Source organism: Centroberyx affinis, unplaced genomic scaffold (genome assembly GCF_046629955.1).
Source record: "Centroberyx affinis isolate AG114_WGS23_722 - 3 ecotype Tasmania unplaced genomic scaffold, CSIRO-AGI_Caff_v1 ptg007460l_1, whole genome shotgun sequence".
Lineage (NCBI taxonomy): Eukaryota > Metazoa > Chordata > Actinopteri > Beryciformes > Berycidae > Centroberyx > Centroberyx affinis.
Window position 1 is genome coordinate 7,180 of NW_027283767.1, and position 24,854 is coordinate 32,033.

Consider the following 24,854-nt stretch of genomic DNA (forward strand, 5'->3'; position numbering starts at 1 on the left):
AGGGGGAAAATATCAAGACGACGATATTTTTATATATATGTTTTTTTTAATATATATTTTATATTTTTAACTCGAAATGTGAGTGTCAGTCCTCCAACAAGAGAACTGCGGTGCGGTTTGTTACAAAACCCCAAAACACAAGGGATTATGGGTAGAAAGAGACAGAGAGTCCAGCAGAACAAAATGAAGTCTGGACTGATGCTCATATTCTGCTGTTTCTTCATGTGTTCAGAACTGGTGTGAACACCACAGAAGAAGAGACAGACAAGTCCATCATGTTAGATAAAGTGACAGGATGACAGGTCCAAACTGTCCAATCAACAAGCTGCTTCTGAGTCACGTGACTTTTCTTTTTGCCCAGCTGAACTTTCTCACACAGACCGGTTCAGACAAAGCAAAACCAGCAAGGTGTGATCGCTCCACTCCTTCATTCTTTCACCGTCTCATGAGCCGAGCCGCCATGACGGCAGACAGCGAGGTCATCAGACAGGCCACGCCCCCTCGGCCCGCGGGGGAACAGGGGCGAGCGATACGATTGGCTCACTGGATGTTTCTGCCCAGAGTTGCTGATGGATGATCCGGTTGTTCCTTCGTGTTCGGCTTCCTGGCTCCGAGTCACAGGAACGCAGATCTCAGATCTGACAGGCGGATTCCACCAGAGAGTCAGCATCCAAACTACCAGGGATGGAATTAGAAAAGCTGAATGGAAACTGTAAAATTTCAATAAAAATGTCCTCAATTTCACAAAACTTCTTTTTACCCTCGCTTGAGGTGGAAATGATTCTTGTCGATAAAGACATTTGTTGATAAGACTTATATCAAGTTTCTAGAGAAGTTAAACAGTGTCACTCCTGTCCTGTCCCTGTCGTTAGTTTATTTATTTTATTTATTTAACCTTTACTTAACCAGGAAAGTCCCATCGAGATTAAGAATCTCTTTTTCAAGGGAGACCTGGGCAAGAGAGGCAGCAGCATAAATAGAAATACATAATTATGATGAATTTATGATGTTTTTACATGCTTATGTTTTATGTTATATTATGTGCTGTCATGTATGGTTGTTGATGTTTTTGATATTATTTTATGTTCTTTGTGCAAAGCAAATTCCCCCGAGGGGCAATAAAGGTTTCATAAAGGTTTCATTCATTCATTCATTACAGACAGAAAACACAAAAGGAGACAAAATTAAAAACTAACCAGGTAAATTAAAAACATTGACATCTTAAGGAATCTGCCTCTAATTCTTTCATTTTGGATTTAAAAGCATGTAATGAGATGAATTCATTGAGTTTCAAGTCATCCTGCATCATATTCCATGCCGAGGGAGCAGGAAACACAAATGCCCTTTTTCCAATTTCTGTACGGGCATTTGGGTCAGAGAGAGTTGATGAGTGCTTCTCTTTGTTTTTGTCTTTGGACAGCGTGAAATATGACCAGCACTGACAGCAAAGGACAATAACATCCAATACTAATCAATTCTCTAAAGACTCTTTCCATTTTTCTTGTGGATGTTTTTGCCTCCCAGCAGGTTTTGTTCTCACCTGCCTGTCTGTCTGTCAGCAGGTTTTCTCAGAAACTTTCATGACATTTGTTGGACAGATCGCCTCGGGCCAAACAATGATTCGTTAGATTTTGGTGATCTGGATCTGGGATTTCAACCAATAGATGATTAGCTGTAACTATGAAACTAACGCGAGGTAAAGATTTGTTTCTGGTTTTTTTGCAGGTTCAGGAAATCAATTTAACTAAAGCAAGTTGGAGAATTATCCAGCGCTGGTGAAAGTTTGTGATCAGCCCAGCTGATGGAAACTCACCAAATTCACTTTTTTTGCTTAAACTTCACTTGTCAGTTGGATGGAAACCCAGCTTCTGCTCCACAGCTGACTGTCATCCAGAGACTCAGACAGAGGGAGGGAGGGAGGAGTTCTCAGCCCGGCCGCCGGGGATCAAACCTGCGGCTGAACTGTTACAGGACGCTCTGACTGTCTCTTCTGTCTGTCCTCACGGGAAGTTATCTGTCCGGGCTTCATGGTGAAGTGACTCTGCAGGCGGAACAGGATCCACAGCAACATCAACACATTTACATTTTATATTTTATGTATTTAGATAAAGCAGAGGAGGAGAAACTGCAATCAGGCTTTATGGTGTTTATCACAACTGAGATATTATTTAGTGACACCAAACATCTGATCCTCGCCCCGCAGGCCTTGAAAATACTTGAACGTTCGTTGATCTGAGAAAAATAAAATTAGTTCAGTTCAGCTTAGTTCAGCTTAGTTTAGTAAAAGACATTAAAGGTCAGTAAACAGTCTGTGCAGGAGCAAGGTGTTCAGAGTCATTCCTCCTCTTCACATCTGTAAAAAGAGACAAATAAGACAGTAAAGTCCAGTGTGAAAGAGAGAGAGTGTTTACTGAGCGGGGTGAAGAGGTTTACCCCCCCCCCCCCCCCCCCCCCCCTCCTGTCTTCTCTTTGGTGGGAAAACTCCATTATCTCCTTTAAGAGGCCTGTGTGTGTGTGTGTGTGTGTGTGTGTGGCTTCAGCCATTAAAGACTTAAAGACTCCACAGGACGACGACTGAAACCACCAACACACACTGAGACAGACCCCCCCCCCCCTCCTCCTCCTCCTCCTCCTCCTCCTCCTCCTCCTCCTCACAGACGGGAGCAGAGAAAGCGAGCCAGGAGATTTCCCTTTTCCCTTTTCGATGACAGCGAGGCAGAGAGCCTGCTGGGAAGGCTGTTCCCGGCACCTTGACACCCCCCCCCCCCCTTCCCCTCCTCCTCCTCCTCCCACACACACACACACACACACACCTCCTCAGCTCCACCACAGACTCTGACCCACAAACTGAACCAGAATCAGCTGTAACACAGAAACCCTCTGCCCTCCTCTCTGGAAGCCCCGCCTCCTCTTCCAAACAGGAATGTCAATAATGGCAGGCGAGAGTTTTTCCCTCCAAACAATGTCATTTGTTTTTACTCGGGGAGAAGCGGCCAGAAACTGACATTTTTGCGGCGACAGTCTCCGTCTCCCGGCAACGCTCTGAAAGAGCCGCGCGCATTGTGCCGCGGCGGGGAAGTGTTAAGTGGATAATCCTCCCGCCTGCTGCTGCTTCGCTCTGCACAAACTCTGCAGTGTTTACACTCCAGAGTCCGTCCAGCCGGCGTCCGTCTCCCTCTGCAGAGCCACGGCTTTCTTCTTCTGCGGGTTCAGACTGACGGGGCTTTCACACCAGAAGCAGCAATGTATATATTTTGCGTGAGGCAGAGCGCAAGCTGGAATCTCGGTGCTACAGAAACATATTTTTACCTTTCCACTTCTTGCACTAGCGGAGTCATCAGCATTTTATTAAATTCAATTCAATCCAATTCCGACAGCCTATGGGTTAGTTTTCTGTAAACAGTCTGTTTTAAATGGTGTAGATAGATTTACTAATGACATGAATAATGTGCTGAGTTAATACTTTAGGTCTTAACATCGTTCAAAGCAGCTGAAATAATTCAACAATGACACTATATAGGCTTCTTCTGAATATGTAAATAACGCAATATAATTTTTCTAACCTGGTTTCCATGTCCTTTCGGATATTACCTGCCATGCCTGTGACTTTTTGGCCAGGTTCCAATATGTTTTTAATGTAGAGTTATTTTCCTTGGTGCTCCGGCGCCTACAAAACTTCCGCCTCCTGTAAATGTCGGCATGCCATTGGACGCCTGGTAGAGGTCAGCGTGTTTGGGGGTCAAAGGTCAATATAGTTGAACTTTGGGCGCAAAACCTCGCGAAAAATCAAGGTGGTGTGCGTCGCTTTCGGCTGCTCAGCTGTTTAGCAGAGCTGCTGCGTCCTCCATTGAAAACAACGGCTTTGCTCTGCACAATGCCGCAATTGCACGTTTGGTGTGAAACCCGGTGAGAAGACGGCCGGGCCGACAGAGACAGAGACACAGCGCCGGGTTTTAAATGATCTGAGGTCAGAGCCTCCGTGAACGCCCCGAAGCACCAAAAATATGATTTAAAAAACTGCAGCGTGTTAAGAGATAAGAGCAAAACACGGAACGGTTTACCATCACATGAGTAAAACTAACTTTAAAAAACAATTAAAAGAAAACATGTCAGACACAGACTGACTGATTTATTCCCTCTTATATTCTCTCTATTCTCTGTTCATGGTGTCTAAGTCTGTTGTACATTATTCATGTTGTTAAGTTGGTAATGTGTTAGTAATGTGTTAGTAATGTGTTAGTAATTTGTTAGTAATGTGTTAGTAATGTGTTAGTAATGTGTTAGTAATGTGTTAGTAATATGTTAGTAATGTGTTAGTAATGTGTTAGTAATGTGTTAGTAATGTGTTAGTAATGTGTTAGTAATTGCCTGTTCTCTGTTATTACCATCTGTAGTTCATCTAAACCAGTGACTCTCAACCTTTTTCATATCAGGGACCCCTGCTTTAGTCCACATTAGGAGCATTTGACCCATTTGATGAGATTTTGTCTCTCCCAAATCTGAGAATATTTTTATTGTCAGATATGATTTTATCCAGAACTCCATGACTGTCTGTATTGCAGGTAGAGAGATAACAGAGAAACTATGATCAGAACAGTCATTCCTTTACATTCTCTAACTGTGTTCACTTCTTGTAAATTAAATAATGCAGAAGTTTAACAATTCATCAGTTTGCTGGGGACCCCCTGGAACCCCATCAGGGACCCCTGGTGGTCCTCGGCCCCCACGTTGAGAACCACTGAACTAAACCAAACTAAACTAAAATGCAAAATCACTGATTCTGGCTGAACACCGAGTCTCTCTCTAGAGGAAGCAGGAAGTGAAATGTGTCGTTCGCTCTTAAATGTTTAATCTCATGTAAAATAAAGTTTTTAAACTTTACTCTAGAATCAAAAGTCTGCAGCGGTCAGATCTCCTGCAGCAGCCTGAAGAACATGTCCAGCAGTGCAGGAGATCATCGGTTTTAAACTAAACTGAAGTGTCTCCTGCTGGATCTGGAGCCAACATGGCCGCTCAGTCGCTCAGCCTCTCCCCCCCCCCGCCGGCTGAATTTGTCTCACAGTCACAGCTGAGCGCCGGGAATCAGATGCTGATGTTGTAATTTCATGCAGACATGGGAGTTCGGCTAAGCTGGACCCAAGCGTCCGATACTGGGAGGCAGTGTGATCCCTCGTGTGAAATGAATGTGTACGTTTCCCCTTCCTCTGTCTGTCTGCCTGCCTGCATCCACAGCACTGTTTGACCCCTGGGGGCTGCCGTAGATTCCTATCAGACTCCATCAGGATCAGGAGAAGCAGCCGTCGTGAAAACTCTTCCTGACAGTCTGACATGACACCGACTGCAAAACCACAGAGGAACAAAATTAAAATGGCAGTTTGAAGGAGAGTTGGTAACTTAAGACTTTGGTTGACAAAACCAGAACAATTTATCAATATCTGAGTTTGACCTGCAGCTGTTCTGGTTCTGTGGTTCTCCGCCTGTCAGGACAAGCAGCAGGTCACAGGATCAATTCTGCTGCGTTATGTGGAATGTGAAAAAATATGTTTCTAATACACAACTGTGGTGTGATGTGTTTTTTGGCATTTCCACCTTTATTCTGACAATTCAAAGTAGAAAGAGAGACAGAGAGAGAGAGACGACATGTGGCGAAGTCCTGGTCCAGGTTCAAACCAGCAGGACTTTGTGTTTCCACGCTCCGCACCTCAGACCGCTGAGTCAGCAGGACGCACAACATGTATTATGTTTAAATGAGGAATGTTTTCTGGTCTTGTGAAATATGAATATCTGCAGCCTGAGGCTTCTTCAGCCTGACAAGGGAAAATAAAACGAGCTCAGATGAGAACCTGACAGGTTTCCTTCAGCTTTTATTTGTCTTCACTTTTCATTTTTTTGCACTTTTTGAGCAGTTTTTCCACCTCGTCAAATTAAAAGAAACTTTTTTTTTTTTTTTTTTTTTTTTTACTATCTCAGCCTCTTCAGTTCCTTTTTCAGACTTGAGGCCCTAATTGCACTTTGATCAGCTCAGTTGTGTGTAACTTTGCTTTATAAATAGATTTGACTTGAACTGACTCGTCTAATGGGGCGATCACAGGAGCCGCTTCAAAAACACCGGCAGACCGCATAGAGCAAAACCGCATCGGGCGAAACTGCATCGGGCGAAACCGCCTGTGCAGCGGGGGCGGCTGTGAGCGGGTAAAGGCCGCTAATATGAGCTTTTCATCTTCTTATCAAAACTGGAAGGAAAGCCGCCTTCTGCTTGATGTGATTGGCTGCCTGGCCCAGGGGAGACACTGACGGGTGGTTGCTCTGATCCTTTTCCCTGTTCATGCTGTGCTTCACACACACACACACACACACACACACACACACACACACACACACACACACACACACACACACACACACACAGTGACCAGCAGAGCCTCAGGCAACACAGTAAAACATCTTCTAACACTTTACACTAAGTGTTCATTAACTAATGTAAACTGATGCATTTACTAACATGAAGTAACATGAATAACAACATTAACAAAGATTAGTTAATGAACAACTGCATTAATTAATGTTGTTCTACATGTTTGTTAATAATAATGTTTGTTGTCTTATTTGTCGTTATTATTCTCAGTGTAAGAGCTGCTCTGTACATAACATCCTCACTTCAGGACTAACATTGTGTCGTCACGCATTTGTTGATTTGTTGATTGTTGTCATGCTGTTGTTGACTTTGTGTGTTATAAGTCTGTCTCTCTTGTCTCTATGTAGAGCAGGCTCTGTTTGTATCTGCATATTTTTCACTGTTTTTATCGTTGATTGTATTTTTAATGTTTTTATTCTTAATGTTTGTTTGTGCTTTCAAATATTGCCTGCCCAGGGACTACAGATGAAAATTTGCCTTTTTGGCTAACTCTGGCATATTTTCAGAAATGTTATCAATATGCACTGTCCCTGTCAAATAAAGTAAAGTAACGTTAACTAATGTGTTTACTAACATGAATGAAGCATGAACAGTGACATTAACAAAGTTGAGTTCATATTAAATGCACAGGAAATGTTTTACTGGAACATCCTGACATTAACAAACATCTCCTAACATGAATGATGTTATTCATGTAATTTGTGTAAACTCTTCATGTTTTACCAAATGACATGAATAACACACTGCTCATGTTTTATTGTGACTGAGTCACTTTAGTGTAAAACATGAAGAGTTTGGGTTTCAGTTTAATACACACAGAACATTACTTAACACAGGTGTTTATTGTGCATTTAATATGAACTCATCTTTATTAATGTCACTGTTCATGTTTAATTCATGTTAGTAAATGCATTAGTTAACATTAGTTAATGAAGACCGGATGGTAAAGTTTTACCAAACATCTTTATTCACAGTTTGAAGGAAATTAAAAATCATTTGTTGTCTGCAGAGTTTTGAAGCGGAGCTGAAAGTTTCTCTCTCAGCAGATTTGGAAGATTGTTTGGAAAATGAATTACAGCCTTTATGTATTTTGGAGAAACCCGCCGGCGTCCAAAGTAAATATATTATGTGTGAAAACAAAACAGCCTCGATAAACACTGTTAGTAATCGGTTGATGTAGGAGTTTGACACTTTGGCTCCTGCAGCCGCGGAATAGAAGATCTGAACAATATCCATAAATAATACGAGCGTATAATTCCACTCTCCATCATCTGTCCGGTGGGGAGAGCTGCAGGGGATAAATCAGGAGGAAATTCATCAGGAGCTGGAAGGGATCCACACACACACACACACACACACACACACACACACACACACACACACACACACACACACACACACACACACACACGACCTGTCCTCACTCTGTTGACTCTTCAGCCGGAGGTTCAGGTTCAGATCCTGTTGGAGCGTCTGTTGCTCCCAGACAGTCAGCTTTCATTCGCCCACATTTACTTTCTGATCTTATCAATTTTAGGATTTACAGCCTGGATGATTAGAAATATATTTCATAATAACATTTAGTAAGAACAACAAACTGCAGCCTTGAATCCTGACATTGTTTTCTGACTCTCTAAAGAAAATAAAAGTCTTACAACACTGCAGCAGGAACGTCAAGAAGATGAGATGATTATTGACACCTGAGGGGGAAAGTGGGTGAAAATCTTTGCGTAAAAAAATATTTTTTTGTTTCTACATGTGAGGAATCTGCAGTGACCAAACCTCAGTCTGACCAGCTGAGCTTAGAAAACTCTGAACACATGAATACTAACATCAGGGTTTTTTTTTTTTTTAGCTTGATTTCCACTCGTCAACATCAGTCAATATCATTATGAATATCAGTATTAAACCTTGAATCCGAACACTTTCTGACATTTATGGCTTCAACCAAACCTGAGCAGACGATCTCACATGTTATAAATATCAGTATGAAGTGTTGAAGTCTGATATTTCCACACTGTGCCGTCTGCCCATCAGATCACAGCCTCACAGTTGGAAATATGTTTGTTTTTTCGCAGCATCATTTCCACACGTCCAACTCTACAGAATATAAATATCAAGGCTTAGAAGTCTCACAACAACAGTTTTATCATAACAAAAGAACATTTCTAGCATGATTTCCAGCCCATATGGCATCTATCAACTCAAAAGTGATTTATGTTATTTTTATAAATATCAGTATGAAGTCTTGAATTCTAATATTTTACCTCAGCTGTTATAAATACATTTTGTTTTTTCGCAGCATCATTTCCTCCACATGTCCAACTCTACAGAACAGAAATATCAGTCTTCTACGTCTTCTTACAGCAGTTTTTATCACTAACACAATAACACTGAGATATGATTTCCAGCCCATAACTCAAAACGGATCATTTTACATCTTAGAACCAAACTGTTATGATACAATGATCAGTCTTGAAAACTGAATCCTAACATTTCAGTTTTCCCTCTGTGATTGGAAACACTTCCAACTCTACTGACTAGAAATTTCAGGGTTTAATCTGGATTTTTTCTGGCAGAAATCATAAATCCCAACCTTACATTATATTACATTATATTACATTATATTACATTATATTACATTATATTACATTATATTAACAACTCTACAGACAGGTTTACATCTCATATTCCGCTCTGTTTTTATAAATATCAGTCGTATGGCTGGAATCCTGATATGGATTTATTTATTTATTTATTTATTTATCCAGCATCATTTCCTTCCCTGTCTGTCTGTCTACCTGTCTGTCTGTCTGTCTCTCTGCCTGTCTCTCTCTCTGCCTGTCACTCTCTGCCTGTCTCTCTCTCTCTCTGCCTGTCTCTCTGTCTGTCTCTCTCTCTGCCTGTCTCTCTCTGCCTGTCTCTCTCTCTGCCTGTCTCTCTCTGCCTGTCTCTCTCTCTGCCTGTCACTCTCTGCCTGTCTCTCTCTCTCTCTGCCTGTCTCTCTGTCTGTCTCTCTCTCTGCCTGTCTCTCTCTGCCTGTCTCTCTCTCTGCCTGTCACTCTCTGCCTGTCTCTCTGTCTCTCTCTGCCTGTCTCTCTCTCTCTCTCTCTGCCTCTCTCTGCCTGTCTCTCTCTCTCTGCCTGTCTCTCTCTGCCTGTCTCTCTCTCATGATATATCTCCATCCTCCTCTCCTCCTCTCAGGTTAAGCTGCTTCATTATTCGGCCGGCGCCCCGCTGCATTAAGCTTCGCATAAATTAAGCTCCTAATGACCTGGGATGGGCCTCTTTAACGAATCCTTTTAATTAAAGCCGGCGCTGCTCTTTCCAGGGAGAGACGATATTTCAAGAGCCGCTGCTTCACCTTCAGTCAGGAAACACAGAAACAAGTTTAATCCACAGTTTACCTCCAGAGTCTGCTGCCACTGATGAAATATAACAGATCATAACTAAAATATCCAGAGCAGATCCAAAATGCATCCAGATTATGTCCAAAATACAACCAAATCATATCTACAATATAACCACATTATACCTACAATATATCCAGAACATATCCAGGTTATATCCCAAATATATCAAGATTATAACCATTTTATATCCAAAATATTGTAGATTATATCTAAAATACATCCACATTTTATCCAAAATATATCCAGGTTATAATCAGATTATATTCCGATTATATTGATCATTGGAAATATTTGGCACCTGCTGTGATAAAGTGACTGCTGACATCAAAGTAAAGCACATTAAGGTTAATTGTTACGGCTAATAAATTACTATATTATTATTAAGGTTATGAGTCATTTGATCACCAAACAGTGAAGGTTAACAGTAATAATAATCATGATTGTTATTGTTGTCATTATTGTTGTGGCCATATGGACAAAATTAATATAACAGTAATGATAATTAATTATTCTGATATATAATCAAACCTGCTACAATATGCAAAGTCACATTTCAAACAGTCAACACACTGAACTGCATGGAGATGTTATTTTTTAAGTAATATTCCTTCATTTGTTTTAGATCTCATTGCAAGATTTAAATTATTTGGGAGTTTTTTTTATCATTAATTTAGACAACGGGATTATGAATCATAACGCCATATCATTACGTCATCAGATGTGATTCTGTTACAAGACAAAAAAAATTAAATTTAACTGCCAGACCTTAAGTAGGCTATTGTTATCAGGGAAAAAGTTGTGAATTCTTTTGTAATGAAGCTTTTCACAAGGCTGCGGTGTTTCTCACTACTTTTTTCACAACCAGCAAACTGTTCAGTTTTATACATCAAGCAGTGAGAAGCTGTAATATATTCATACTGATATATATGGTGAAAACTCTTAATAACTCAGAGAGATGATACGCGGCAGTCTAACATCACGCGCACAACACTGTTGGATAGACGCAACAGTTAATTTTCAGTGAAGTGAAGCAGAGTCCAGTTGACTGATCACAGATCGATCATAAGAAATTAATAAAAGCTTAATGTCAGACTGCAAAGCTGCGAAATAAAGGACAGGAGCCTCATCCAGAAAATAAAAAGAACCTAAATAAATAATAATAAAAAAAACACTATTCAGAAAAATCAAAAGGTCAAACTGAAACTGAAACTCTGCGGATAAAGATGGAAATTGTTTCCTTTATGAACTTCTGTATTGTGTAGAAATAAGCTGACAGAAGGGGGGGGGGGGGGGGGTTGTATGTGTGTGTGTGTGTGTGTGTGTGTGTGTGTGTGTGTGTGTGTGTGTGTGTGTGTGTGTGTGTGTGTGTGTGTTTGGAGGGTGTCAGGCTTTTTGTCCCTGTGGATAAAAGGAGGATAAAACCATTGAGCCCAGTGGGAGGGAAGAAGGGAAGAGACTGGTTCAGGTCAAACCCGCATTATATCACACACAATAACACTTATTAATACACAATAATACCTATTAATAGGCGACCTAATAATACGTCATGTCGGTTCAGTCTGATGGGAAAATAAAACCAGCAGTGAAAACTGAAGTGAACTCAGTTTTTCATCTGCTGCTGCTGAACATTTATAAACTGTTTTATTATTATTCTTTTTCCACTAGAAACCTCAAACAAGTTTGTGATCCGTTTTTTTTATTCTGCGCTGGAATCAAAACACGAATTTCATTTTTATCGTTTTTACGTTTAATTTTCATGCTGTGAACTTTTTAAATCTGCAGCTACAATGTGAGGCGCTATAAAAAAAATAAAAAAAAAAAAAAACAGCGCGCGCGGACAGGACGAGGCAGTTCATCACAAATACTTTTTCCATTATGAAAATTAAATAATGACTGAGGCAACCCGCTCCACCAAACTGTATTCAATTAAAACATAATGAACATTTCTGCCTCGACTTTGGATATTATTCATTTTTCTTTTAGGTCAGAAAAATGACTTATTTTGTCTTTTTTTGTGTTGTTTTTGTTTTTTGTTTTGTTTTTTGTTTTGTTTTTTGCCCCAGTCATCTGCCGAATGAAATCTTAAATTAAAATTCATCAGTTTTATACTTTAATGTACAGGAGGCGAATAAACATGCATCATTTAATTAGCCTACATAATGCTGAAACTACGGCTTGAGTAAAATAAATTTAGTTCAGTCTGAATCTAACGTGTGTGTGTGTGTGTGTGTGTGTGTGTGTGTGTGTGTGTGTGTGTGTGTGTGTGTGTGAATAACAGGCAGCATCACTCCTCGCTGTGTTTCAGAAGTTTTAATGGAAGCGGGTGTGAGTCCAGCGGACAGACGCGTCATGCTGCAGACAGACAGAGCTGAAGCATGCTGCTCTACACACACAGTCACTTCTTTAAATGAAGATCCACAGAAACACTTCAGATACCAAGAACACCGAGCTAAAAAAAAATAAAAACAACAAAGTGCATTGGAGACATTTCAATAAATCCTCACATTAACTCAGATATTTCCAGTGTTTTCTACGCAGAACCTCGAACATAAATAAATGTTTTCAAGTCTTATTTTATCACGTCATCTGGGATTGTTCATTTTGATTGTTAAAAAAAAAAAAAAAAAACACAATTAAAAACAATTTAAAAAAAGAAAGATTGGCTATTTGGTTTACCAAATGCTAGTTTGCATTTTGTTGAGTATTGAAAGTTGGTCAGCTTGAATCTCCTGTTGTTTAGCTGTATTTAGTATTTTTGGATGGTTCAGTCTATCTGTCGGCCAAAACACACAATTACAAATTTGCTTTTGAATTAAACTTTTGTTTCGGGAGCAGAAAGCAGAGAAACAGCAGACAGAAGAGAATTAACAGTCATTAATCTAAAACTTGAGTTTTAGACGGTCTGAGTGAAGAAAAGGCAGGAATTATAATGGATTTGGATATTTTTTCATGAAAATGATACGGGCCGTATGATAATACTAAGACAGACTCAGTGCTTTAATATCCGGACCGTCGGCCGACTGAAGGAATGTACAGGATGTAAAGCCACAGAAACAATTATTAAATCAATTTACCCACATTTTAAATCTGCAGAATAAACTTCACCGCCTGTTCAGGCTGACATAAATCTTTATATAGATCTAAATTCATAGTTTACATCGTAGGAATTAGCATCAAACTGATGGAAGTTATAAGAGGACGGGGGGGGGGGGGGCATAAATTAATGCTTTCATATAATTGATTTGTGTTGATAAGGTGGAAGTTTGGCTGCAGGTCAGAGGTCAACCTGCGGTGTGTTTACCTCCACATGATGAAGGCTGAGGAGTGATGGATCAACACTTGTCCTGTCCGGTAAAACAGAGGAATATGAACACCGAAATAAAAACGCGTCCTTGCCTTGCAGAGACTCTGCGCGCGGCGGCAGTCCGGGCTGAAGACACAACACTGCTTTGGAGTTCAGGAGTTTCTCACTTTTCACTTTACAGAGTTTATAAAAAGTCCCGGATGAGTCCCGTCAGTGCACCGCCACCGCGGCCTGCAGCGCCGAGGAGGCCGGGGTGGGGAGCGCCTCTCCGGGCGCGGCGGGGCTGCTTTGGCCGGTGGCTGTCTGCGGGGAAGTCGGGCTGAGCGACTGGGGAGAGTTCGCTAGGAAAGCCGGGATGTGAGCCGGCAGCGCGGACAGGCCGGGCACCCCGGCGGGCGTGGGCTTTATGGGCACCGGGATGGCAGGGAGAGTCTGTCCGCCGTGGCAAAGAGACTTGAGCGGCATCCCGTAGGCCGAGTAGTCGCTGCTCATGGAGATCGGAGCCGCCGTGTCCATCACGCCGGAGCCGTACATGTGCGGCCAGGCCGAGGTCAGCTGGTTGTGCAGCGGGTATCCGGCCGACATGGACTGCATGGTGGAGAAGGCCAGGCCGCCCGGCATCTTGTACTCTCTGGCGATGATGTTCTCGATGGCGAACGGGTGTTTGAAGGTGGACGGCTGGGAGACGCCGATGTTGTAGCCCGTCATCTGCGGGAGGTGCGTCCCGGTGGCCGCCAGCGCGCTCAGCCGGAGTTTGGCCTGCTGCTGCAGGTAGTGCGCGGCGTCCGAGGGCTTGTTGGAAGCCAGGTGATCCGCGGCCATCATCACTTTGAAGCGCTTACGGCGCCTCAGAAAACTCCCGTTCTCAAACATGTCTCCGCAGTTTGGATGCAAAGCCCAGAAACTGCCTTTCCCCGGCTGGTCCGGCCGCCGGGGGATCTTGATGAAACAGTCGTTGAAGGAGAGATTGTGCCGCAAGGAGTTCTGCCACCGCTGCGTGTTCTCCCGGTAGTACGGGAACCTGTCCATGATGAACTTGTAAATCTCACTGAGCGGCAGCATCTTCTCCGGACAGCTCTGGATGGCCATGGCGGTCAGGGAGATGTAGGAGTACGGAGGCTTCTGGTCGCTGTACGTGTTTCTCCCCGGGCGAGGCATGCTGCTGGGCCGGCCGGGCCGGAGGAGCTCACACCCGGAGCGGAGTCTGACTCTGCTGCCTAGAGAGAAGCGAACTTCACTATTCAAACTTGTCCAAAAGGGCTTCGGAGGGCGCAGTCCCAATTCTTCAAAACAGCGTTACGCACGAAAAGCAACACGCCTCGCATTTGGCACGCCTGGTCCCTTTTTACGCACACGTTACAGCCGCAACTCCGCCAACTCTTCAGGAAAGTTGAACTCGCTGTTTCCTCCCCGCGGGTTCCCCGGTGTCACCGAAGGAAAAAGCGGCGCGGAGTTCAGTCGGTTCCTGTCCCGCCTGACCGGACGGTGCCGAAGTGATGAGCGAAGCTAAGCGGCTGCTTCCATGTCCCTCCCGGTCCCGTCTGCGGTCTGGACGCGGTGACAGGAGCAGAAAAGACCCCCGGAGAGGAGCTTCATTAATGGGCCACTTCTTTACCATCACATGACAATCAGCCAGGGAGGAGGGAGGGAGGGAGGGAGGGAGGAAGGAGGGAGGGAGGGGGGTGAAGAGGAGGAGGAGGAGGAGGAGGAGGAGGGAGGAGGAGTGGGTGGGGGCTCGGGGGAAAAGGGGCATAATCTGGTTTCATTTACACCTATTTACATGGACACCTTGAGCCAACAGAAGTCATTTCCATCTGAAGCCGCAGCAGCAAAGGGGCGAAAAAGGCAAAGCAGCGGATTCCGCGGTGTGATGGAGCTCCGCTGCGCCGTGTGGAGGTATGTGGCGCAGCCGTTTGCACACAGTGTGCAGTGGGAGGAGGAGGAGGAGGAGGAGGAGGAGGGGGAGGAGGAGGAAGGGGGGGGGGGTATCTTACCAATTTGCATTGACAAATAGAGCCGCTAAGAGATGTGCTGTTTGACGGTGTAATGGCAATTTGTGTGTATTGTTTCTGTGTTATTTTGGGTATTTACAAGCCGCCGAGCGCGCGAGCATCCAAACCTGCGGCCTGCAGCGGTGAGTCTCCGGTTTCAGTCTGATTTCACTTCTTATAAATCTGAACGGCAAAGATCTGCCGGTGGGAAAAATCACAAGGAAAACAGTCATCAATATGAAGGAAATCTATTGTCAGAAAAAACATTCATTCATGCTTTTTCCCTTTAAAAAGACCTTATCCTATAATTTCAGGATCAATTGATGCCATAAATATGTGTAGCTTATGAATTTATGTACTAATATTCTAAGGTCTAGTCTATAAACTGAGTCTGGGTGTGGTGTCAACGGTGAATTTGCGGCGTGTAAGATTTGCCTGTTCTCGCCTGTTCTTGTCGTTAAAGAACCTGCAGACAGAGGAAGAGGAAGAGGAAGAGGAAGATGAAGCAGCAGCTCAGTGAATCTGCAGCTTCAGGTTGGTGATTTAATCCAAACGCCTCACTTCAGTTTTATGAGGGAAAACGACATTTTGTGGAAGTTTGTCTCGTGACGCTTAGCGGCGTCCCGCCGTTCATCTGAACCGAGCTCAGAACAAGAGAATAAATGAAACTGCAGAGAAAGAAAGAGAATTAAACACAAACAGGTCAGTCAGCAGAGAGACAAGCTGCTGCCAGGAGAAACACAGTTTTTCAAAAGGGTATTATTATTATTATTAGCCTATTATTCATATTATTACTATTACTACTAACAATAATAATAATAGGATAACAGTAGCCAAATAAGAATAATATTGTTACTGTCATTAGGATATAATTGTTATTAAATATCATTATTATGAAATATCAAAATAAACACCAAATCCCAACTATCAAATTATATTATTATAAGTAGCAGTAGCCTATTAGTATTAGTCTACATAGGCTATAGCCTGAATTAAAAAAATCCCAACTATCAAAAATCAATTAAATAAATGAAATTATAATAATTAGGCTATTAGCCTATTGTTATTTAGTAATATAAGTATTATTCTTCCATATTGCATTTGTTAGACTGACAGAAAAATGATTCTGTGGGTGTGAGAGTCATTACATTATTATCTAATAAACCCAATATCCCCTAATAATATTTTTGTTTGCGTTTTTGCACTTTGTTTCCCGGTGTGTTTGTTTTCTTAACAAACATGTAACAGCGATTTAACTGATCTGAGCGCGAGTGGAAGTTTTACTTCACTTTAGATTAGATTAGATTAGATTAGATTAGATCAGATTAGATCAGATCAGATCAGATGAAAGTGTATTGATCCGCGGGGAGCGGCGGCAGCAGAGAAGTTAATTCTCCGCAGCAGATGAAGTGTGTGAAAGGAGGCCGGCCGCTCCGCAGTAGATCAGCGGGATAATGTGCGGCCTGTCGGCTCATTTGTACCGGGAACAAAGGTCGCCGGAGCCAAATTGCGCTGCACTTGTGAACCGGCGGAGGGAGGGAACCGGCCGGGGGACAATTTAGTTTCCAGTCTGTAAAAGACGAGAAGAAACAAAGCGATCCGGGCGGGGAGAGCCGGGCGGGGTTATTCCCAGAGGAGGGTGTGTGTGTGTGTGTGTGTGTGTGTGTGTGTGTGTGTGTGTGTGTGTGTGTGTGGGTCAGGGGATGAAAGGCCGGACCAAGAGCCACTCTCACCCGGCTGAAAGGCTGAAAGACCTCCGCGCTGCAACACTGGAACAAATGAGCTGCGTGTCATTTGTCACAGAGAAGAGATGAGAGGAGGCTTATTTATTCTGCGTTAACCAGCGGAGAGTCAGACAGACAGTCAGTCAGTTAGTCAGTCAGACAGACAGACAGACAGACAGACAGACAGACAGACAGACAGACAGACCGACAGACAGTCAGTCAGAGTCTAACTCAGAGACAGCACCTGTGTAGAAAACATGCACTCTCATTTCTTACAGATTTTTAAAAGAAGAGAAATACACTGAAAATATATATTTTTTTAAATGTGTTGAAGTTTGTGAATTTGCATGTAAATCTGCTTTCAAATTCCTAATTAAAACACAGTTAGTAAAGTAGAGAAATACTAAGAGGCATTATGTGTAGAACAGTCTAACGCTGCTCAGTGTTGTATTACTACTGTCATATTTCTAACTTTGTTTTGTCATTAGGCTTCTTTATTTTTTTTACTGTGTATATGGGTACGGGGGCTTTGTGTGCTTACAAAAAATGTGTGTGAATATATAGGCTATACATACATATATATAGCTATATATACATATATAGCTATATATAGCCTATACATAGCTATATATAGCCTATATATAGCCTACACACACACACACACACACACATATAAAGTATATTAAAAAACAAAAAAACAAGGAAGTCAGAAAGAGGCTGAAGCTGCAGCACAATGTGAGAAAACTTTCAAACTTGCTTTATATATACAATTCTGATTGATAATTGTTGTATTAATATTGATTATTATATGTGATCAATTATTAGTCTTACGTCACCAAACTCTCAGCTCAGAGGGTCCTGATGCTTTTATAGATCTGTCTTCCAAATAAATTAATTTTTGCTTGATCTTTGCTTTGTGTTCCGTTTCAGAACCAGACGATTAAAACACATTAAATATGACAAACCGAACGGGAACTAAAGTGACCAAACTTCATCTGACTCTGTGGTTTCTGATCGGAACTATTAAAATGATAAAAACTACAAGATGAATTTGAACTCAGTTCCACATTAAAAGCTTCTCTGACTCTAACATGCTTCCTCCTGAATCTCCTTCATATCGATCCAAACTATAAATCAATTCTTCCAGTTGTTGTGACTCTTTTCTTAGTATCTGTCGGCAATGTAGATTTTCCAAAACTAATGAATAAACAGAATGCGCGTGCTGCAGGGGCTGTCCTGTTTACATTCAATGCAAATATTTGCATATTAACTAATTAAAATTAACATCTAAGTAAACTTTAAACGGTCTTTGTCATCTCGCCAGCTTTTTATAACGTTAAGCTGCAGCCAATCAGAGAGCAGGAGTGGATATAACAACAATAACAACAAATAATAACAAAAACAGTAATAAAAACAACAATAATAATACCTGTCGTTTTTAATGTTATTATTGTTATAACTATTAGCCTATTATTATAATTATAATTAAAATTAATTATAATAAATATTATTATTATTATTTTTATTACTATTGTTGTTATTATGATCAGCCGTCATGCTGTCTGATTGGCTGGTTAGTAAACACCAGGTCGGAACATTAAAGGTTTAACAGTTATGAATATTCAAGAAGGTGTCAATTAATTAGCAGAGGGAGGGATCTCATTAAGGCACTCAAAGCCCTTTTAGCGCTAAGTAGCGCTCTGTGTGTGTGTGTGTGTGTGTGTGTGTGTGTGTGTGTGTGTGTGTGTGTGTGTGTGTGTGGGGGGGGGGGGTTCAACAAGACTCAACCTTCCCCAGTTCATTCATTTTCTTTCATTATCAGCACTCAACCTTTTATTAATTAAAGAGGAAGGTTACGTCAGCCGCGCGCGAGAGAGAGAGGAGAAAAACAGAAGAGTGAAGATACAACATGGAGGTTATACAGCTGTTATGAGATGTTATATGGATATTATATAGATGTTAGATAGATATTACATACAGGTGATATAGAGCCACAGTCTGTCTCTCCAGCACTTTGCAGATTACTTTAAAAACAAATTATACAAACTGTTCAGTTCCGTTCTGAAATCTGTCAGATTTATTTATTCCTCCGCCTGATTTCACTGGAATTCAATCTATAGAAGTTACACACAAAAAAAAATCCAAAACAAAACAAAACGTAGCCGAGGCTATAAAACTTCAAATGAAGAGCTGAGAGGCTCCATCAGTTCTTACTGCTAATTCATTTAGTTCCAGTTTAAGTCCAGTGGATTTTGTTTCTACTTTTCTTGGACATTTTAACACCTGGATGACTGACATGACTACACAGACAATAAAACTTATGAATAAACACATTTACCACACTACATTACCCAGCATGCCTTCATACCAACAAGGCACAACTTCCTGGTTTGTAAAGTTCCAACACGCAGCAGGAAAATACGAAGTTAGCTACTGAAGCTGCTAAGTTAACCATGTGACCTTTACAGCTAGTGACAGCTCAGCTGATTGGTTACTGAACACTGACACCCAGCAGACAGGAAAGAAAGAATCATTTTGGTTTGCTTCTTATGGTGAAGAGATGCTTCATGGGAAACGTAGTTCTGTAGCTGCATTTAAACACAATCTTGTTCCGAAGCGTTTTCCCTCAACAGTTACAGAAATGTGTTTGTCTCTTATTGTTTATTTAACTGTGGTGCTGCAAGATGAGTTTCAACACAATCTGTTGTTTTGTTTAGTTGATATTAACACCCCCCCCCCCCCCACCACCCTCTATAGATGTTATATGAAGGTTGTATAGATATTATATAGATGTTTTCCAGATGTTAGACGCTTTATAGATGTTGGTTATGCCTCTGTGTGTGTGTGTGTGTGTGTGTGTGTGTGTGTGTGTGTGTGTGTGGGCCCCGTCTGCTGCAGTAATTTGTATAAATAATGTATATATGTTTGGACCAAAAGGCAAAAGGGAAAACAAAAACAGCAGCCAGTGAACATGTACAGTATGAAAGTGTGTGTGTGTGTGTGTGTGTGTGTGTGTGTGTGTGTGTGTGTGTGTGTGTGCATGCAATATTAACGCTGTGCAGCAGTTTCTGTAATGAAGCAGAAGACTGGAGGAAGATCGCTCAATTACTGAAGCAGCCAATCAGATTCAGCCTGACCGCTCCGCTTCCTGTTCGGGGACGACTGACAGGTGAGTGTAATTGGACTCTACAGCGCCTCCAGGTGGTAATTAGGGCAAAAACTACCCCCCCCCCCCCCCCCCCGCAACTGCCCCAGGCGATACAGGTAGCTAGTCGACATCACTGGATCCCAAAATGGCGTCCGGGGATTTCCGGCGGTCCGGAGGGATCCAGAGAGTCGGCAGCAGAATGAGGAAGAGTTGAGTTTCTTTATTATTTATGAAAAGCAGCGAACACACAGCTGGTGAACAGTTTCATACTGAATCATAACGACAGAAACTTCTCAGACGGGAGGAACAGGAGAGGTGGATCTGTTTGTGCTTTTGTTCAAATAAAGATACATGTTTGATTTTTCATTTATTGTATATTGTTTTATTTTGTTTGCATAATCCCTCATTTATTCAATTTTGGAGCAGCTCCAACTCAGGTTATAGCTATCTTCCGTCAAGAAAAAAAAAAAAAAAAATCATGAAATTGATTGATTGAAATGAAAACAACAACAAATGATGCCAAAGTCAGATCAGTATGATACGAAATGTATAATCGCTTTCACTAACAGACTGATGGAAATATGTTCTGCTGCTGGAGCTCAGAGAGAAGAAACTGAAATACCAGAAATAATTCATGGAACAAGCCAGCTGACTTCAACACACAGCCGTCCCTCCAATAAAAACCTGAGAACAAGTCAATGAAATGAATAATGTGTTGATAACGTATGGCTGCATGTTGCTGTTACTGGGTTAGAGAACAGTAAAGGAAATGCTGTTTTAAATAAAATGCTGAATGACAGACAGAAATGTGGAGAAGCAGTGAATATAATCAAAGCTTCGTTCAGACTCCAGACCGGACCGAGCTTCTCCTCAAAGCAAGACAACAGGAAACAGGAAACAGCTGTTTATTGTGCTAGCTAGAGTAAGGTTAACCTGGTGAAACAACAAGGTAACAGTAAACACGTCATCCTGTCTGGACCAATCAGGAACAAACATGTCACCTTGTTCTGAGCTGTGACCAATCAGTGTCATTTTGAATCTGAACTCCCCAAAGTTTCAGCAAAATCCAACTAGTACCCAAACGCAGCGCCCCCCTCAGGCCAGGCAGGGCAGTGCTCCCCGAACTTTAGTCAAAAATCTGATCGGAGGCGTCAGATATTCTCAGATCGTCTCAATCGTCAGAGTCCCTCCCACACTTTCATCATGGAGGACAATAAATATCAGATTAATAACTAAAGTTCTTCTCCAACAGTAAAATAAGCTTCACTTCCTGCATCAGCAACGTCACAAACAACCCACAGTAAACAGCATAAGGGGCGGAGCCACAGTAAACAGCATAAGGGGCGGAGCCACAGTAAACAGCATAAGGGGCGGAGCCACAGTAAACAGTATAAGGGGCGGAGCCACAGTGTCCAGACAACAGACAGAACAAAGCCAAACATCACTCCAATAAATGTCCAACTCATGTCTGGACTTTCTCTTCCTCTAAAGCGTCAGCAGTAAGACCAGAGGGCCAAGGAGACGAGGAGGCGAGGAGCCAAGGAGACAAGGAGGCGAGGAGCCAAGGAGACGAGGAGCCGGCCTGTGACTGGGAGACGCTGGTTTGAATCTCGGCTCAGAAACAGCAGACGATGGAAACGAGTGAGAAAAGCTCTCCGCACCCTGCCTGTCCCGCCGGCGGGTCGGTCTTTATAAACGCTTGCTGCGGGCCGAGCTTCGTTCAAACCCACAGAACTTTATTCTGAATTCTAGTCGAGATCCCAAGTCTCCACAGATACCGAACATGTCAGGCTAAATTAATAAATAAATAGAGAAATGTGTAGAAAATGAAGCACAACACATCTAGATTTTTCCATGTAATGTTGCAGCGTCTTGGTTTGAATATTTCTCTCAGTATCAGCAGCTGGACAAAGCAGATACACATTATGACAAGCAGACAGTAAACATGTCCTCCACCAGTGATGTAGTTCCACCCTTGGGTCAGTCGATTGCCGAGTGTATTTAATATATGAGTGAAATTGTATAAGCATTTTGGTATGGGACAATGAAAGGACAGATTGACCATATATTTCTGTTGCCTACTCTCCTCAGAATTAGACTTATATATCTTGAAATGTAGTAACTGTAATTGTCCTGTTTTTACTCAATACAGTACAAAATATAAGAACTACAATACGCAATAAATACAATCCGTACATTACACAATGTGCACTACAATACAATTTATAATACAATATACAATATAACATACAACAGCAGGAGTGTGAGTGTTATGAATAATATAAATGCTAAATGATAAGTGATATATGGTATTGCACAGTAGGTCAGTGGTAATATGATATCAGTAGTGAACACTGAGGCACAGTGGTAGTGCAGTGATGATGCAATAACAGAACAACAGTCCAACAACTGGACAATAACTACAGTGTCTTGTGGTTAGAGGTTTGACTCTCACTTCAACACATCAACCCAGTCTGATGTCTCCAAGTGTGTAGCGTGTGGAGACTGTTATGTTACCTATGATAACTTTAACTGTGTTGCTTTACCACTGAGTCCCCATTCATTGTCCCCCACATTGTATGATAACTTTAACTGTATGACCTGCTTTACCACTGAGTCCCCATTCATTGTCAATGCCGCCCCCTAGTGGCACAAAGTCAACGTTACAGTGTGACTAACTAACGAACGAATGAACGAACGAACTAACGGACAGAGACCGATCCATCCACGTTGTTGTGTATGGGAAAGATGTTTTTGTAACTTTGAAGCCACTTAGGGGGGATTTTAATGGGAAATCAGGGTGCGAGGGGCTGAGCGAGGCAGTAAGAGAGATCACAAACACACCGGAATATTCTGTATGTTTCTCTTCCAGCTGCTCAGTGACGGAGGAGGACGCTGCAGCGAGCGGCCGGCCCTCGCTCTCATGTCAAAACAGCAAATGACAAAGCAGCTTTATTATTGTTTCTCCACCTGGTGGATCTGGAGGGAAATCTGCTGGATTGCTTTACGGCACAAAACAGGTAGAGGGCGCTGTTCTGTACAGCGACCTCACTGCTTTACTGCACCTCCAGTGTTCAGACTACAAACTGAGTTCTGTCAGCCTTCTTCTGGCTCTTCAAAATTAATAGAGCAATTGTGTGTGTGTGTGTGTGTGTGTGTGTGTGTGTCTGATAGAGGCAGCACAGGTGTTACAGGAGTTTTCAATAAGCATCCACACACACACACACACACACACACACACACACACACACACTCGCTCACCTCTTCATCGTCAGCAGTCCATTGGAGCCATATGGAGAGGAACAGCTGGGAGAGAGAGAGGGCGAGCGACCTCGACATCTCCGGGTCGCGTGTTTGTGTCGGCGGGGAGCGATGATGTCGCCGCTCGGCTGATGGATGATGTCATGTTCAGGTGACAGCGGATGCTTTTTTTTCTTCTTCTTGTCTGCTTTACAGATGCTGCTGCTGCAGAGAGAGAGAGAGAGAGAGAGAGAGAGAGAGAGAGAGAGAGAGAGAGAGAGAGAGAGAGAGAGAGAGAGAGAGAGAATTCAACCAGAATTCAACATCAACAGATTTGCTGTAAGAAAACATACAAAACATCAATTCAAAGGATCAGTTCACAGATTTAGTTCCTCTATGTTGCTCCTCTCTTCCTCCTGTAGTTGTTGGACCCACAGACAGTATTGTCTGTAGTCTTGGACCCACAGACAGTATTGTCTCCAGTCAGCTGTCAGTTGAAGCTCCGCTGCCTCTTGCTGCAACAAAGAGTCCAAACTGTTTGTCAGAATATTCCAGAAAAGCCGTTTGTGTCCCACAGCAGAGAGGAAACAGACTCAGTTCCAGGAAATCACAGAACTATTTTTCTCTGCCGCAGCACAGAGCTGTGGGGTGAAAGGCGGTTCCCGGCGGAGCGATCCGGTTCCGGACGGTCGGGTCGGATCGTAAACGGTAGAGTTCTGTAGAAGACGATCCGCCGAGGGGAAACGGTCGGTGCCGCCGCTTTCCGGGCCGCGGAGAGAAATACGTCGGTCGCTCTCCGTATCGTTTTCACAAACGACTTTTCTGGAGATACTAGTCCATACCCAGGGATGCGCGCACCACAACTCCGTGCAGACTTGCCAAAAATGTGCATAAACAGTGTAAATTTGGGAAAATGGAAAAATCAGCTTCGTTAGTCCCTGCCTATGCCAATGCTCAATGCCCATGTGCAGTTTCAGATTGATTGGCCAACCCATCGAGGAGCAAAATGGATGCAGACAGACAAACAGACAGAGAGAGTTGTCCTCATTTTATAGTAGGATAGTAGGATTCTGACAAACAGTTTGGACTCATTGTTGCAGCAAGAGGCAGCGGAGCTTCAACTGACAGCTGACTGGAGACAATACTGTCTGTGGGTCCAACAACTACAGACAATACTGTCTGTGGGTCCAACAGCTACAGACAATACTGTCTGTGGGTCCAATAACTACAGGAGGAGGAGAGGAGTTATATAGAGGAACTAAATCACTGAACTGATCCTTTCAAATGAAGACGCATCACATGAACAACTCAAAGTGCTGAAAATGACCAAAATGACTCTCAGGTGCAGCAGACAGATCAGGAACTCTGCCCTTCCTTCTCCTCATCTTCATCACCTTCATCACCTTCATCACCTTCATCACTCCCCTGCTCATCTCTGTTTGTATTTTAACTCTGTGAGCGGCCCAACAGATCTACAGCAGATCGACTTTTTTCATTTGTCAGTAAAAAGTTTTAAACAGACGGAGCGACCTGTAAATATTGTTCATACATATCATAGAGGTGAAAAAAATGTGGGAAAATAATTCTGATGCAGAGGATTAGGAAACTATCAGCTTTAT

At 42.5% G+C, this 24,854-nt stretch overlaps 1 protein-coding gene across 1 annotated transcript; it reads right to left on the bottom strand.

Annotated features, from left to right (window-relative positions):
- Positions 1–13,342: 13,342 nt before the first annotated feature.
- On the bottom strand, positions 13,343–14,290 carry LOC139639606 (forkhead box protein B1-like). Its single transcript, XM_071513741.1, has one exon. It carries the CDS (start codon positions 14,288–14,290, stop codon positions 13,343–13,345), a length of 948 nt encoding a protein of 315 aa, XP_071369842.1.
- Between the last annotated feature and the right edge of the window lie 10,564 nt (positions 14,291–24,854).